Genomic DNA, 16,260 nt, shown 5'->3' on the forward strand with positions numbered 1-16,260 from the left:
CATTCAAGGCATTTCCAACCTTGCTTTGTTAATCTCCACATGCATGAGGCTTAGAGAATGTTCACATGTAGCCACTTTTGGGTCAAATCCATCCTAGTTTATGGCCACATGCCTTTTGTAAGACCTAACGTAAAAGGGGTCAAGATCTCCATGGGGAGAACTATTTGTGCCCTTGTTCATAAGCAGGGGTTTTTTGGCTGCTAGCCATACGACGATGCTTTTATCAAGTGTAGCTAGTCAGGCCATTCTAGGGACAACATGTGCCAAGTTAATGTGAGTGGTGAGGCCAATTTCAATCAAGAGTAGGAACCGGCGTCAAAGAGCAAGAGTACAAGCACAACTATGTACACTCGAGCCATAATGAGGGTGATGATGCTTCAAATTTTGACGAACGAAAGATGGGAGAATCAAACAGAAAGACTTCTCCATGAGATATATCATGGGGTGTAAGAGTCCAACCACATGCATGGGTTTGGATGCATGTCCACCTGGAGACTGTCGAAATCATATTGTTGAGGCCCCCACCCCCCCCCATTCGACCTCCATTGTTGGGTGGATTAAAAAAAAGATGCCACCTTCTTTACATTCGCATCTTTTGGCAGGTGTCATCTTCATCTGCTCTCTATCCATCTGAACTCTACCCTCTCGTTTCAACAATCCAAGAGTTTGATGTTAGTGGTTTGTGTTGTTGCAGAGTCTCTGAATAGGCAGTTAGAGGTGTGCCACTAGAATCAGCCGTTGTGCCTCTATTCGATTGCTAGATGTGGGTGTGCTCTAAGATAGACTGCACACATAGGCCGATTCGACATGTAGTCGTTGTTGTGGCGGAATCTCATTTGAGGTTCAAGAAGCACCCTCCCACCCGACATAAAGTCGTTGCTCATGGTGTGAACGGAGAAGAAATTATGAAAGTTTGGGGCCCCCATCCAGCTGTGGATGTAATCAAAATGGTGTACGTTTGCAACAATGTGTGGTCGTGTGCGAGTGAACACTGTTTTTGGTTGGGAATGTCTTCGTTCCTATGTTGGAATCCTCCTTTAGAGTCAGTCTCCATGGAGTCCATGTTCCCGACCGAATTCAAGAATTTCCATCCAACATTGTTCGAGTTCTTCGACACACTCCTTAGCTCTGGTTAAACGAAGTACGCAGCTCAATGCAGGGGGTACTCCTTGGCAATGCGCTAGTCCGACTCCATGGATTTCGCTAGTGTTGGGTGTTGATGAACCAAATAGGGTGGTTGCTAAGCGGTGAAAAGTTACAACCATGAACCAACATGGCGACCCTATGCAAACTAGTCCCACGGGTTATTTTCAGCTTTTTATTCACTTGCATGGGGAGAGATGCTGGCATCTTTCAACGTGATCTCCACCTCCACATCCCAGCGATTTCCCATTTTCCAATGTTTTTTTAATCCACTCCCCCAATTTCCATGTGATCTCCACCTCCAAGTCCAAGCTTACTATGTCACTCCCTCAACTATTGGTGGACTCATGTCAACCATAGGGAACGCCATTTGAATGACAAAAGTCATTGGACTTGTTTTCACTTGCATGAGAGAGAGCAGCCGGCTTGGAATTTTAAAAGTAGCAAAATGGAAAATGGGATGAGATTTTAAATATAAAATAAAACGACTCTTCATTAACCTTCATCACCTTCATCTTCTCATTGCCTGTGTCTGCGTTGTCTCCTCTCACACACTCTGTGCAACGCCATAGCCGCACTCTACATCATCTTCTCCAGCGGTCGCAGATTGCATGGTGGAAGCCAACATACATGAGAATGTCCCTGCTTCTGCTTCTGCTTCTGCTTCTCTACCTCTTGGCTGCATTCCCGCTGTGAAAGAAAGCTGGAGTCGCTTTTGCGAAGATGGAAGCGGTTATGGAGGTACGGAACAAGAGGTCGCTTGCAGCTCTCGATTTTTCCCTCTTCACCTCCAGATCCAATTCGCTTTCTTGAGGACGCTTTCCATTCCGATTGATTCTGCCCCGCTCGAAGCTCGCATGGCTCCGCTCTGTTCGAGTTTCTCCTGAGCGCCTCATGGGACTCACCTGCAAAATATGCTTCGAGAATGCTTCGTCTCAAGGGCCTTCCGGCATGCACGCCCGCATCACTCCGTGCGGGCACCTCTTCTGCCAGCCCTGCGCTACCACCTGGTTTCGCACCGAGGCTGCTTGCCCCGTCTGCCGTCGCTCCGTCGAAGGCCTTTCATCTCTCATTCCGCTCTACGACCAGGACGCAGGTTTCCAGTCCTGCCCTTTTGGATTCGGCGATGATAACGCGGAGAGCACCGGGGATTCTATGCCAACCGGAGGAGGCCATGCTGGCGATAACCATTCTAGGGATTTCTCAATGCCAAGCAGGGCGAGTAGCGCATCACAAAGCGGGGCGCCAGAGGGCGGGGAAGGGGGAAGATCGTCGGACACAAAGAATTTGGGCGAGCGAGAAACGGAATTCGGTCAGAGGCACGGAGGAGAAGACGAAGATGTGCACGTAAGGCATGTTCTGGGAAAAGTAGCAGAGCGGTGGCAGCATGTGATGGTAGAGAGAGCGAAGCTTAAGGTTCAGGTGGCTCGTCTTGAACTCACGAAGCAGGAGCTTTTAGGGCAGCTGCAAAGATTGACAGATGAAAACTTGGTCTTAAGGGAGGCGCTCAGTGGCAGGCCTCGCAGGAGACCTCTACAGTTCGCTGGCGTGGACCTCGACACACAGCATGACCACTGGGAGTCTAGAAATGGAGATTTCGAAGCATCTCATACACCTCGCATCTGTCATCCCGAGCCTTGCTATTTCGGATTGGAAACGGGGCAAGCGAAGGCTCCTCTAAACAAGCAACCTCACAGAGTGCAGGAAAATCTTCATGCCAGCAAATGGGAGCTGGTTCACACCTTTGCCATGCATTCGGGTCCAGTACATGGCATAGCTGTTAATCCTGCCGGAAATCTTGTAGCAACTGCATCTTGGGACCATCTTTGCAAAGTCTACGATGTACATTTAGAAGAAGAAGTGGCAGTTCTTTCCGGTCATGAGCTTGGCCTATATGCCGTGCAATTTTCTCCATCCAAGCGCAATGTGGTTGGGACTGTGAGTTCAGATCATACTTGTCGACTTTGGAATGCGTTAAATGGAGAGTGCCTGTGCGTTCTAGAAGGCCACACTGATGAGGTAACATTACTCATTTCTTGTGTTTTCTGTAGCTTTTTTTTTGGAAGTATGGATTTTCGTGGCTATTCATGTCCATAGGGAGATGCCATTTCGTCACTGCTGCCACCCCCCTCTCAAACTGGAAGCGGTTTTTATCCCTCATAGTCAAGTTGTGTCTTTGGGAAGAAGGCATGCATATAGACAAGGAATTCATCATATTTTTTTTAAAAAAATGTCTACGTGACTCAAAAAAATTAAACTTCGTTTCCTGTGGGGTTTTGCATGCATGAAGTTGCATGTGAATCGATGGACACAGATTCCACATCACAAAGATGTACACTCAAAACTGTGGCCTATTATATGAAGACCAGAGCACTTTTATAGTCGTTAAATTCTACTACTTCCATGGCTTCGATCTGAAACTCAGCACGGACTTGCAAGAAGGACAATATTTGTTGTGTCCCTATGTCTCTGATGTGAGAAAATATAATCGTTAGTCCTGAAAAGATGCAGCGTGGTTTCCATCATCTTGCCCAATGCCACCACACATTTAGCAGACACGATTCTCTCAAGGAATCTTGTGCCATTCAGTATTTTGCCATCATTTTCTTTGCCTGCAGTTGCAGTGATTCTGTCCAAATAAGAGTTGTTCACCCCCCCTCTTCTTGTTTGTGACTTTTCACACACGTGGGCTGACATCATCGTTTCGGAGACCACACAGGAGGAGAGAGGGGCCCAGACAGGCTGACAAAGCTAAGCGCCATCAGTCATCGATGGGGATGCCATAGTAGCTAGTCCCTGCTATGTGCTGGAGTTTATGGTTTTCAACCTTGTGACTGTTGTGAGATTGGAACTCCACTGTCTAGATGAGGGACATGTTCCTGGATTCATCTAGATATATGTTCCTGCCGTAGAAATTCTTTCTATCTTAAGTAGTGCATTGCCCTATCAGCTAGATTGTCTAAGCATTTTTTGCTTAGAAGTGCTCGTTGGGACTCGGGGGAGACTAAAATGAAATTAAATAGTCTTCACAAGAAGTTGTAGCTTGAATGAAGAGAATGTGGACTATTTTTTGATTAGCCTTCTCCTTAAGTGCTAGCCTTTGTCAAGGCTGAGTTTGCCCTTCACCTCCGTAGAAAATGGATGCGCAGGTATGTGTGGGTGTGTGGATATGCACATGTGAGAGCATATGCTTATACTATGATGTACAACCCAAACACCCACCATTGAGCACTGATGACGTCGGTGGGGATGCCATAGTAGCTAGTCTGTGCTATGGTTGACACGTAGGCAGCATGATGGGCTGCTGGCATGGCTGTATCCAGTAGCATATGGAGCAGTAAATCGGGCTGCCATTGGCAACAAACAGAGGTTGATGGAGATGGGAGATCGGATGCAGGAGAGGCAGTGAGATTCAGGAGTAGAGAAGCTGGCAGATCTGCTGCATAGGCAAAGGATAAGGGCCAGGAACAAGCGGCATCAGATGGACCCTGGTGTGGGCAAGTTGGCCTAGCATGAGGGGCCTGAAATAGCAAGCAAGAGGTCATATATAGCCCCAGATCTGGCTGGATGGATCTGCTGGTCAGCCAGATTTGGACGGACTGCTAGACGGCAGTTTCTACCTAAGTTGCAGGAAATGTCCAAAAACATGGGAAGCACCATTCCCTAGCGTTTCCTGTGTTGTCATGACCCATTGGGTCTGAGATCTAGGCCAGTTGGCCAGCCGCTCCCCCAGATAAAGGTCCCATGGGGGGCTGGCAAAAGAACTTGCTGAAGGCCACTAAAGCTCACTGAAGGAGCATGCAGCCATCAGAGTGCTAGGCAGAGTTAGGAGTCGTCTTCCACTGAGCATCTATAAGCAGCCTTTTGCTGCAGGTGACTGGATATCCAAAGCGCCAACTTGGAATATGTTTTGAGCAATAATCTGAGAGAGGTTTTGACTGTTCTAGAGGAGGGATTCCCCCCGAAATGGCAGCTTAACAGGATTTTGCCAATCCACAAGAGAGGGGACAGCAAGGTGGCCAAAAACTACAGAACAATCATGGTTAGTTGTGTAATGGCCAAACTGTATGACACCATCATCGACCAAAAAATCAGCAGATGGGCAGAGGCACAAGGATTTAGAGCACCATCCCACACAGGGTTCTGTCCCAAGAACTCAACAGTGGATCATCTATGTTTTGTGTTTTCAGAGGGCATTGTCCTGGATTCATCTAGATATATGTTCCAGCCATAGAGCGGCTTGCTGATATTGCTGATGGGAATTTATTTTAAGTGGTGCATTGCCCTATCAGGTAGATTATCTAAGCATTTTTACATGTTGGAGATATCATAGCCAAAGAGTGTGGTGATGTGATGTGTTGGTGTGTAGTACTAGGAGTTCTAGTACTAGTTCATGTGTGAGTGCCACGTGTCACTCTGGAAGTTATCCCATATACACTTGGTACATGTGTGTGTGCTCAGCCTATATAAGGCTTGTACTTCACTGATCATGTGATATACTTGATGAATGAATGAAAGCCTTCTTCATTTCTTCATTTGAGCATCATTTCTTCACACCCTAATCTCTCTCTCTCTCTCTCTCTCTCTCTCTCTCTCTCTCCACACCATGTTTCTACCCTGCCATAGCTGCCACATCATCCTAGACCTAATCCTAATCCAAAACCTCAACTCTAATCCTGTTCTAGCTTTCATTTCTGCAGCCGCCTCAGCCCTGCTCTTTTTCGCCTCAGCCCTGCTCATTCTCCCCTCTATCCTGCAGCCATTTGCCCTCCTATTTGCTCATTCAGCTCCACCACAGCCTGCCTCTCCATAGTTGCCTCCTCTTGTGCACCTTTTGCCTCTTTTCTCTTGCTGTCTGCTCCTGTTTTGAGCTTCTTCTTCTGCCATTTTGCTGCTGCTGTTTAGCCGCCCTGTGGCAGCGCAGTTCTGGCCACCCTCTCCAAATTTTGAGCTATTTCTAGGTGTTTTCAAGCAGTTCCAACCCTGCCAATGCTGCGTGGAGGCTATCCTCTGCATTTCGGAGCAGTTTCCAAGGGTTATGTGCGTTTTGGAGCAGACCAGACTTGCACGCGTGGAGATTCGAGCCATTTCAGCGCATCTACAATCCCGTTTTAGGGTTTCCAGGCCCGCTGCAGCAAAGGTGTTCATTCACGCACGTCAGTTGCAGCATCTCGGGTGATTTGGAGGCCTCCTCGACCTATTTTGGAGCAGTTGTTTCTATTTGCAAGCTGTTTTAGGGTTGCTGTTGCAGAGCGGCCTCTTTCATACTCATTTTCAGGGCTACTCCTTGCCTCTCCTTCATCTCGGGGCTGCTCTAGGCCATTGCTTTGCATTTTGGAGCATTCCTTTGGTTTCCCTTTTGCATCTCGGATTTGCTGTCCGCTTTCATCAGGCTTCTTGCCATCATGACCTCATTATCATCCAGCTCTTTGCTCGTGGAGAAATTTAGAGGGGAAGGTTTTCCCACTTGGCAAACCAAGATGCAGCTGCTTCTTATGCGTGAAGGTGTTTGGGATGTTGTTGAGGATGACAAGGTTGAGTTACTTAATCAGCAACACCAAAGGATTTGGAAGCAGGAGAATGCTAAGGCCATTGCCCTCATCGGTCTTTGCTTGGCCGACACTCTTATCCATCATGTGGACTTCAAGTCAACAGCTAAGGAGATTTGGGATGGCCTCGAGACATTGTTTGGTAATAAAATCACCAACTCTAAAGTCTTTCTAAAGCTCAAGTTAAATGAATTGAAAATGGAAGAGAGTGATAAGTTGAGTGATCATCTAGCACGGTGTCGATCTCTTGTTCAACAACTTTCAAGTTTGAAGAGCCCACTTGCTTGCTACTACCACGCTTCATGATATGGTGGCACTACTCATTGAGAAGGACAGTCGCAATAAGGAAGCCTCTCATTCCTCTCCTGGTGATCAAGCATTTGCTTCCACAAGCAAATGGAAGACCAACAAGAACATTATTTGCAGGTTTTGTAAGAAGAAAGGACACATTGAAGCCCACTACTTCAAGAAGAAGGAATATGAACAAGAGAAGCACCATGCCAATCTCCTTGCTAAAGAACAAGGTGAACCTGAAGAGCCCCAGAGGAGATACATGCAACCCATACGACCAAGGTTGGGCTTTCTAGGCCCCAATGCTATGTTTGTTTGTGTTGAGTCAAATAAAGGTTCTCAGCCTTGAGTTGTTCCTCTAAAATGAATGTATTTGGAGTCAAGCCTATTCCCAAACTTTGAGCGAGATTTTCCGAGTGAAGAAAAGAACGAGCGAAACTTGCTAAAATAGGCATGCATATGATCATTGAATTTGAGGCCTCTTATCTGTCTTATAAATTCTTGAATGTATAGGGTGTGCTCTTGAAGATGTGTCCCTGAATAATTTCTCACATGTTCTCTAGTTCTTAGTAGTTTTTAAAATTACATTAACATGATGAAAACCATGTTGGAAATAGAGGATAGAATCACTCACACCTCACACTCCCGATCACAGCTCAAACAACACTCAAAGAGAAGGGGAGAGAAAGATAGCAAAACTCTGATATATTCTTCCACAACAGTGGGCTGACAAAAGCTAAAGAGGTGAGCGTACAAAACAGCAAAGAGATGCTGTACCAATATCTGAAGCTACTCCTCTCCCTGCGCGCTTGCTTGTGCAAGGCTGGTTTGTGCAGATGATGAGGAATGAGGGGGGGAGTGGGGGCTTTTTATAGGCCCATTGCTGGGCTCTGAAAACCGACCAGCAGAGGGTCGGCCCCCTGCTGCAGCACCGACCTGTTGGGCTCCACCACCGACCAGGCTGGTTGGCCACTTGGAGGCTGATCTGGCCGGCTTGGGCCAGGCCTATATAAAGGCCTGCCCAGCATATGGGCTGCTGATGCAGTCCGCAGGCCCCGCCATTTATTGCTCCAGGAGGCGCCTTTGTTGCTGAGCGTGGGTTCCAGGCCAGGCAGGTCCTCTTGCTTTCCCCTAGTCCCCTATAGTCTCCTGCCCCCTTGTCCCCTCAAATCGGGGCTCACAGGTGGGGCAGTGACATTCTAACACCCCCTTTCAATGACACAACTGTGGGCCGATCCCCATGCGTCGAATGAGGTGTTCCATCTGCTCCCTAGGAAGGCCTTTGTGAAGACATCCGAGATGTTGTCGGTCAGGCAGTACATCAACTCTCTGACTCCTTCGTCGATGAGTTCATGAACAAAGTGGTACTGGACCTCGATGTGCTTCGTTCGTGAGTGAAACACGGGGTTGTTGGCGATCGCTATGCAACTCTGGTTGTCGCACATAACCACCGTCACATCTTCTTGGACCACATTCATGTCCTTGAAGATCCACTTGAGCCACAATGCTTCGCATGCCGCTGTAGATGAAAGGGTGACAGTAGGTTGTTTCTTACTCAGCCATGACATAGCTCCTGATGAGAGTAAGAAACACTATCCAGAGGTCGATCTCCAGGTATCAATATCACCTGCCCAATTAGTATCGCAAAAACCTTCCAACTCAATGCCTGTCGTATAAGTGATGCCGTAGGTGTAGGTACCCTTCAAGTACCTTAGCACCCTCATACTTGCGTCCCAATGGGCCTTCTTGGGTGTGGCGGAGAACTAACAGAGCAATCCAACTGCGTAGGAAATATCTGGTCTGGTATTGGTGAGGTAAAGCAAACTCCCCAGCATGCATCGATACAGTGATGAATCGATACAGCAAACTCCCCAGCCTGGTAGGTCCTCTGCTCCCCCTATCCACCTACAGTCACTGCCCCACATGTGAGCCCCCATTTTGAGGGGACAAGGGGGCAGGGGACTGTTGGAATTATAGATATAATTCAGCAGTGACCAATGTAATATAATAAGTTAGTTAGGGGCACTTTTCCCTCATTTAGAGGTTTTTCCCCCTAACTGCAGTTAGTTCACTAACTATGGTTAGTGACTACTAAGGTTTTGTCACTATGACAAAACCTTATCATCTCTACTTTGTGTTGTACTCTTTACACTCTATTTTTGCAACCACAGCTTCCAAGCTTTCGACTCTCTCACTCTCTCTAGCTCTCACTCTCTCCATTTCCTTCATTTGGTATCAGAGCAGGTCCAAGAGCTTTGCGCTCCTTGCTCCCTTCAGTTCCAACATTCAGCCTCGACTTTCAGCCTGCGCCAATCTGTCCGTACAGTCCGTACGACTGTACGGAATTCTGACGCCGTACAAGTGTCGTCCATTGACGTACATCGCCGTACACGAGCTCGCCGTACAATTTCGCCTGCCGTACAGCTCCGAGCTTCCGTACATCGACGTACCACATCCGTACCGTCGTCCGTGAAGTGCCGTACACCGTACGCCGTCGTACATACCTGTTCACCGTACATCGTCGCCGTACATCGTGAAGGCCGTACAGTTCCGTGAAGTACCGTACACCGTCGCCGTACAACTCCCGTACATCGACGCCGTACCGTATTTGTACCTGTTTTTCGTACAAGTTATCATTCCTGTATAGTCTACGTACCTATCGACGTACTAGCCGTACAGTGCCGTACAAACTGTACGGCATTTCCGTACTGTATTCAGTACAGTAAATCTGTATTGAATCTGCTTCAGTACAGCAGCAGGTACCTCCTTGGTTTTGTACAAGAGAACTAGCAGGTGATCTTTGGCAGGCTAATTTTGCAGACAGCCATTGTTTGGCTAAGTATTCTGCGAGTATATTTGGGGCATCTTGCATATTGCAGACATTGCAATCATTGTGCAATTTTGGAGCTACATCTGGAGAAAAATTGGAGATATAGTCTGAAATTTGGGGCTTTTGTATTAAAATTGCAGATTTGGGGCTTTTAGCATTTTTACCCCTTTCTGGCTGCAATTTCTAGCCACAAATTGGGGCTTTTGTGTTTGGAGAGCATTTTTTGGAGTATTCAGTACATACTGCCTTTCTTGGAGTGTTTGGAACACTTTTGGCAGATTTTGGAGAGTGTTTTATGCTTGGACAGATTTCTGACAGCTCAAGTGCAGAAATCTGAGTTGCATATACAGCCCGTGCTTGGCTGTGTTTTAGGGAGTTGTGCATTTTATTCCCAGTAAGGGAATTCAGCTTTGTATCTGCTTCAATCTCTTTCTCAGATATGGCCCATCAAAATCAGATTGAGTTCCAGTTCGGTGGTCTTTCACAGGAAGACAAATTGGATGGTACCAACTACTCCCTCTGGAGTTTCATGGTACGTAATATTCTGATTTCTCGCAATTTATGGGATTATGTCAATGGGGATGAAATCCGACCAGCAGATATTGCACCTGCTACCCCTCCTCAGCAAGGAGGTGGAAGAGGTCGTGCACAAGGTGCAGCTGCAGGACAAGTTGTTGGTGCAGCTACAGTCAATACTCCTGAGCAAAAGAGATGGGATTCACGGGATGCCTTAGCCTTGTCATGCATCTCTCTTTCAGTGAAAAGATCAATCATTCCGCATATCCGGTCGTGTAAGACCTCCAGGGCAGCGTGGGATATTTTGGAAAGCATGTATGCAGCACGGAATGATGCCAGGGTATCTTTTTTAAAAAGAGAGTTGAGCAATACACATATGGAGGAGGGTGACTCCATGTCAGCCCACCTCACTAAGCTACAGGATCTCAGAGAGCAGTTGTTAAACATAGATGAAATTATTCCTGACTCAGAGATGATTACAACCACTCTGAACTCTCTTCCTGAGTCTTATCTCAGCTTTCACACTTCGCTGAATTTATCATTGAGGGGGGGTGCAAATCCTCTTTCTTTTCATGAGCTGATAGGACTTCTGCTTCAGGAAGAGCAGACCAGGAAAAATTTGGCTTCACGTGCAGGTGAACAAGCCATGCTCTCAAAATTCAAATCAAAAACAAAGGGACAGGCAAAAACAGCAGCAAATCAGCCTTCCAGTGGGTCAGGACAGCCTTCACAAAAGGCTAAAAGTGATGCAAGCAAGCCCAAAAAGAAGGGTTTTTGTCACTACTGCAAAAAGTCAGGTCATCACATAGCAGAATGCAGGAAAAGGATTGCAAAGGAAAAGAAAAACAGCTCAGGAATGGCTGTTTCAGATTCAGCCCCTTGTGCATCTGACAGTGGGGATGCTGCAGCCAACTTTGTTGGTCAAGATTATGCCTTTTTATCTTGCATTTCTGATTCTAGGTTGGCTGTTCCAGATGCTCGGGATAGTACAGCTTCTTGCAGTGATGATACATATGCATTTTTGACTTGCAGTTTTGACTCTCCTTCAGATGCATCTGCTTTCAGTGTTGATGAAACACTGAACACATGGTATTTTGACAGCGGTGCATCCAAGCACATCACTTCGAGGAAGTGTCTCTTTACTTCCTTGCATCCACCTCCTGTTGGTAAGAAAGTCACTTGTGCCAACAACTCCTCATATTCAGTACGTGGCACAGGAGAAGTTGAGCTCACTGCAATTGATGGCTCAATTTTCAGACTTTCTGATGTCTTATATGTGCCTGGCATAACCAAAAATCTCCTTTCAGTGTCCACTCTTAACAGAGGGGGATTTCAGGTCATCTTTGAGGATGACAAATGTGCTGTCCGGGACAGGGAAGCTGACTATGCCTTAATGTTATCTGGTACTCTGCTGCGTGGGCTTTTTCAGCTTGATATTTTTCAGAAAAGAGCAGCTCATGCTTTGGCAATTTCTACCCCTACAGTTGCCATGCAAAATGTAGAATTATGGCATGCCAGATATGGCCACATGCATTACAACAGCTTAATGACACTTCAGAAATTTTCAATGGTTGATGCATTGCCACCTCTTGAGATACCTCCTCCACATGCCTGTGAAGGGTGCATTTTAGGTAAAATGCATAGATTTCCCTTCAAGAAGGATGGTTCAGTTAAAGCTGTTCGCAAATTGCAGCTTATACACAGTGATGTCTGTGGTCCCATGAGGACTCCTTCATTGGGTGGTCATCTCTACTTTGTCACATTTATTGATGACTACTCCAATTTTACTTGGGTTTATGGGCTGAAAAAGAAATCTGAAGTATTCACAGTGTTTAAACACTTTTCAGCCATGGTTGAAAATGAAACCGGGCTCAAGATACAGACATTACGCACGGATAGAGGTGGGGAATACCTATCTGCAGAATTTGATGCTTTCCTCAAACAGAAGGGTATTGTGCATCAGCTTACAGTCAGGCTAACCCCTCAGCAAAATGGCAAAGCTGAGAGGAAAAATAGAACCCTCATGGAGATGGACAGATGTATGCTGAAAAGCAAACACATGCCTCATAAATTCTGGTTAGAGGGTTTGATGTGTGCCAATTACATTTTGAACAGGGCTCCCACTAAGGCTTTAAAAACAAAAACTCCTTTTGAGGTTTGGAATGACAGGAAGCCTTCAGTGGATCACTTCCGAGTCTTTGGATGCCTTGCCTATGCACATGTGCCAGTTGAATTTAGGCACAAATTGTCAGATAAAGCCATCAAATGCATATTTGTTGGATACAGTGCAGAAAGCAAGGGGTATCGTCTCTACAATCCTGCTACACGCAAAATCATTGTAAGTAGAGATGTGATATTTTCTGAAAATTCAGCTCACACTCAGGTTGATTTTCAAATGCCTTCACCTTCAGAAGATGTCTTTCAAGGGTTGCTACCCATTGCTTTGGGTTCCCCTGCTGATTTTTCTGATCCAAATCAGAATTTACAGCAACCTTCAAATGCTTCAGTTCCGCCACAGGATGTCATGCCTCCTCCACAGGCAGTGGAACAAGCGGTGCAGCAAGAAATTGCAGACATACATGCAGCAAAAACAGTCCCAAACTGGCTGTTACAGACTCTCCGGGAGAGTAAACTTGATGCTCCGTTACCTGGCAGGACTCGCAGTGCAGCAAGGCACATGGAAGGTGCTAATTCTGTGGAATCAGCATATGCAGGTACTCTCCTTGATGAAGAGGAGCCTGCCACATTTGAAGAGGCACAAGGTAATGTGCATTGGATGAATGCCATGCACGATGAGTTGCAGTCCATTGAAAAAAATCAGACTTGGGATGTTGTGGACTTGCCACAGGGTAAACATGCTATTGGCACACGATGGGTATTTAAAGTCAAACGGAAGCCAGATGGCTCCATTGACAGATATAAAGCCAGGCTGGTTGCTAAAGGCTATGCTCAGAAAAAGGGCATAGATTATGAGGAGACTTTTGCTCCTACATTCCGGATGACTACCATCCGATCAGTAATTGCAATGGCTGCACATTTTGAGTGGAATGTTCATCAGTTGGACATAAAAACAGCCTTCTTAAATGGGGACTTGCTGGAAGAGGTGTATGTCAAACCACCTCCGGGTTTTGGAATTACAGCAAATGCACTTCAAGTCTGCAAGCTTAATAAAGCTTTATATGGGCTGAAACAGGCCCCTCGTGCATGGTATGCCAAGATACATGCCTTTTTGACCAGCAAGGGGCTGCACAATAGTCCTACTAAGAGCACCCTCTACATCAAGATGGATGGGGGGGAAATATTAGTCATCCTTCTTTATGTTGATGACTTACTGCTCACAGGGTCCAATGACCACAAAATTGCAGATTTCAAAACTGATTTGCAGACCCACTTTGATATGTCAGATTTGGGGCTGCTTCACTTTTATTTGGGGATCCAGTTCTCTCATGAGAGACGTGGCACTGTTATGTCTCAGTCCAAGTATGTTCAGAACTTTTGGACAGATTTAACATGCAAAAGTGTAAGCCCATATCTACTCCTATGGAACCGGGGCTGAAACTCACAATGCATGATGCAGGAGAATCAGTTGATGCCACACTTTACAGTCAAGCTGTTGGATGCCTCATATATCTCTGCAATACTAGGCCTGATATTCAGTTTGCAGTATCTCAGGTGAGCAGGTACATGCACAGCCCCAAAACTATGCATTGGCAAGCAGTTAAGCGCATCTTCCGTTATTTGCAAGGCACCAAGTCTTTTGGCTTACTATTTCCCAAGGGGGGTGACTTGCAGATGCATGCCTACAGTGATTCAGATTGGGCTGGTGATTATGACACTAGGCAGTCCACTAGTGGCAATTGTTTCTTTTTGGGAAAATCTTGCATTTCATGGCTGAGCAAGAAACAATCTACAGTGGCTACCTCATCATGTGAAGCTGAGTACAGGGCAGCTTTCACAGCAACAGTTGAATGTGTCTGGCTGAGACGTTTATTTGCTGATCTTCATCTGTCTTTGGAGGGTCCTTCTCCAATTCTCACTGATAGTCAGAGTGCCATTGCAGTGGCAAAGAATCCAGTGTTTCATGCTCGCACGAAGCACATTGAGGTTCACTATCACTATGTCAGAGAGAAGTTGCATGCAGGAGAGATCAGTATGATCTTTGTGTCCACACATGACAACGTTGCAGATATTTTCACCAAAGCACTACCACGTGAGAAGTTTGAGGCATTTCGCAGTGCCCTGAACTTATATCCGTTTGGTGATTGATCAGCCTTGTACATGACATTGGCACTGCAGGGGGGTGTTGGAATTATAGATATAATTCAGCAGTGACCAATGTAATATAATAAGTTAGTTAGGGGCACTTTTCCCTCATTTAGAGGTTTTTCCCCCTAACTGCAGTTAGTTCACTAACTATGGTTAGTGACTACTAAGGTTTTGTCACTATGACAAAACCTTATCATCTCTACTTTGTGTTGTACTCTTTACACTCTATTTTTGCAACCACAGCTTCCAAGCTTTCGACTCTCTCACTCTCTCTAGCTCTCACTCTCTCCATTTCCTTCAGGGACTGTAGGTGGATAGGGGAGCAGAGGACCTACCAGGCTGGAAACCCGCGCAGCAAAGGAAGAGGGACACGGCCCTTCTACGTGGCCTATGGAGCAGGAAATGGCACGGCATCAGCAGCCCATGTGCTGGGCACATGGGCCCATTTATAGGGCTGGCCGAAGCCAGCCAACCAGGTCGGTGGAGGCGGCCTGTAGGTCGGAGCTGCAAGCATGGGGCCGACCCCTTGCTGGTCGGTTTTCTCCAGCCCCAAGCAGGGCCTATAAAAAGCCCCCTCAAATAGGTCCACAATGGAGATGGCCAGATGCATGCTTAAGGCCAAGTCTTTGCCCAATAAATTTTGGCTTGATGCAGTGATGTGTGCCAACTATGTGCTGAATAGATCACCTGCACGGGCATTGAAGACTGTTACACCTTATGAAGCATGGAAAGGCAGGAAGCCTTCACTTTCACACATGAGAGTTTTTGGGTCTCTTGCATATGTTCATGTACCATCTCAGCTGAGACATAAGCTTGATGACAAGGCAATCAAATGCGTATTTATTGGTTACAGCCAGGAGAGCAGAGGGTATCGGTTATATCAACCAAATATTGGGAAGATTATTGTCAGTAGAGATGTAATCTTTGCTGAACATTCAGCTTCTCGTCTTGTGGCCTGCAAAGCTAAGCTAGATGTTGACATGTTTGATGCTTTTGAATCTTGGTTACCTCTGCCATCCTCAGAAGAGGACTTTGACCAGCAACATGAGCCTCCTGCAGGCTCTCCAACAAGCAATGATCAGCCAGTACCCCATGCTGATTTGCAGGTTTCTCTTCCAGCACAAAATGATCCCACTATTGATGATGCAATGATTGAAGAAAGAGCTGTCAATAGACAGCAAAGGCAAGTTCCTAGATGGCTTCTTGATACATTGAGGGACAGCAAACAAGATCAGCCTTTTGCTGCCCGGACAAGATCAGGGAATAGACAGCATGGTCACTTTCTTGAGTTTGCACTCCTTGCTACAGCTTGCAATGAAGAGCCTCTGTGCCATAAAGATGCTTTTGACAGCAAAGAGTGGATGGATGCAATGAGAGCTGAGTTACATTCCATTGCTAAAAATGACACACGGGAATTAGTAGATCTCCCTCCCGGCAAGCATGCCATTGGAACCCGGTGGGTCTACAAATTAAAAAGAAAATTTGATGGCAGTATAGATCGCCACAAAGCCCGTCTTGTTGCAAAAGGGTATGCCCAACAACAAGGCATTGACTTTGAGGAGACCTTTGCTCCCACATCAAGGATTACTACCATTAGATGTGTCATTGCCATTGCAGCCCATCATCATTGGCAAGTGCACTAGCTTGACATCAAAACTGCTTTTT

The 16,260-nt window shown here is 46.4% G+C and overlaps 1 protein-coding gene across 1 annotated transcript in view; it reads left to right on the forward strand.

Moving 5' to 3' along the window:
• The first annotated feature begins 1,664 nt into the window (after positions 1-1,664).
• LOC147890744 (uncharacterized) overlaps positions 1,665-16,260 on the forward strand; it is a 33,884-nt gene continuing 19,288 nt past the window's right edge. Inside the window, exon 1 of the mRNA XM_087389058.1 lies at positions 1,665-3,162. Within this exon, the coding sequence (XP_087245184.1) occupies positions 2,038-3,162 (1,125 nt within the window). The 5' untranslated portion in view covers positions 1,665-2,037. The remainder of the gene's footprint in view (positions 3,163-16,260) is intronic.

The sequence above is a fragment of the Dipteris shenzhenensis genome, chromosome 18 (genome assembly GCF_047967505.1).
Source record: "Dipteris shenzhenensis isolate YYH24624 ecotype China chromosome 18, Dip_SZ_1.0, whole genome shotgun sequence".
Lineage (NCBI taxonomy): Eukaryota > Viridiplantae > Streptophyta > Polypodiopsida > Gleicheniales > Dipteridaceae > Dipteris > Dipteris shenzhenensis.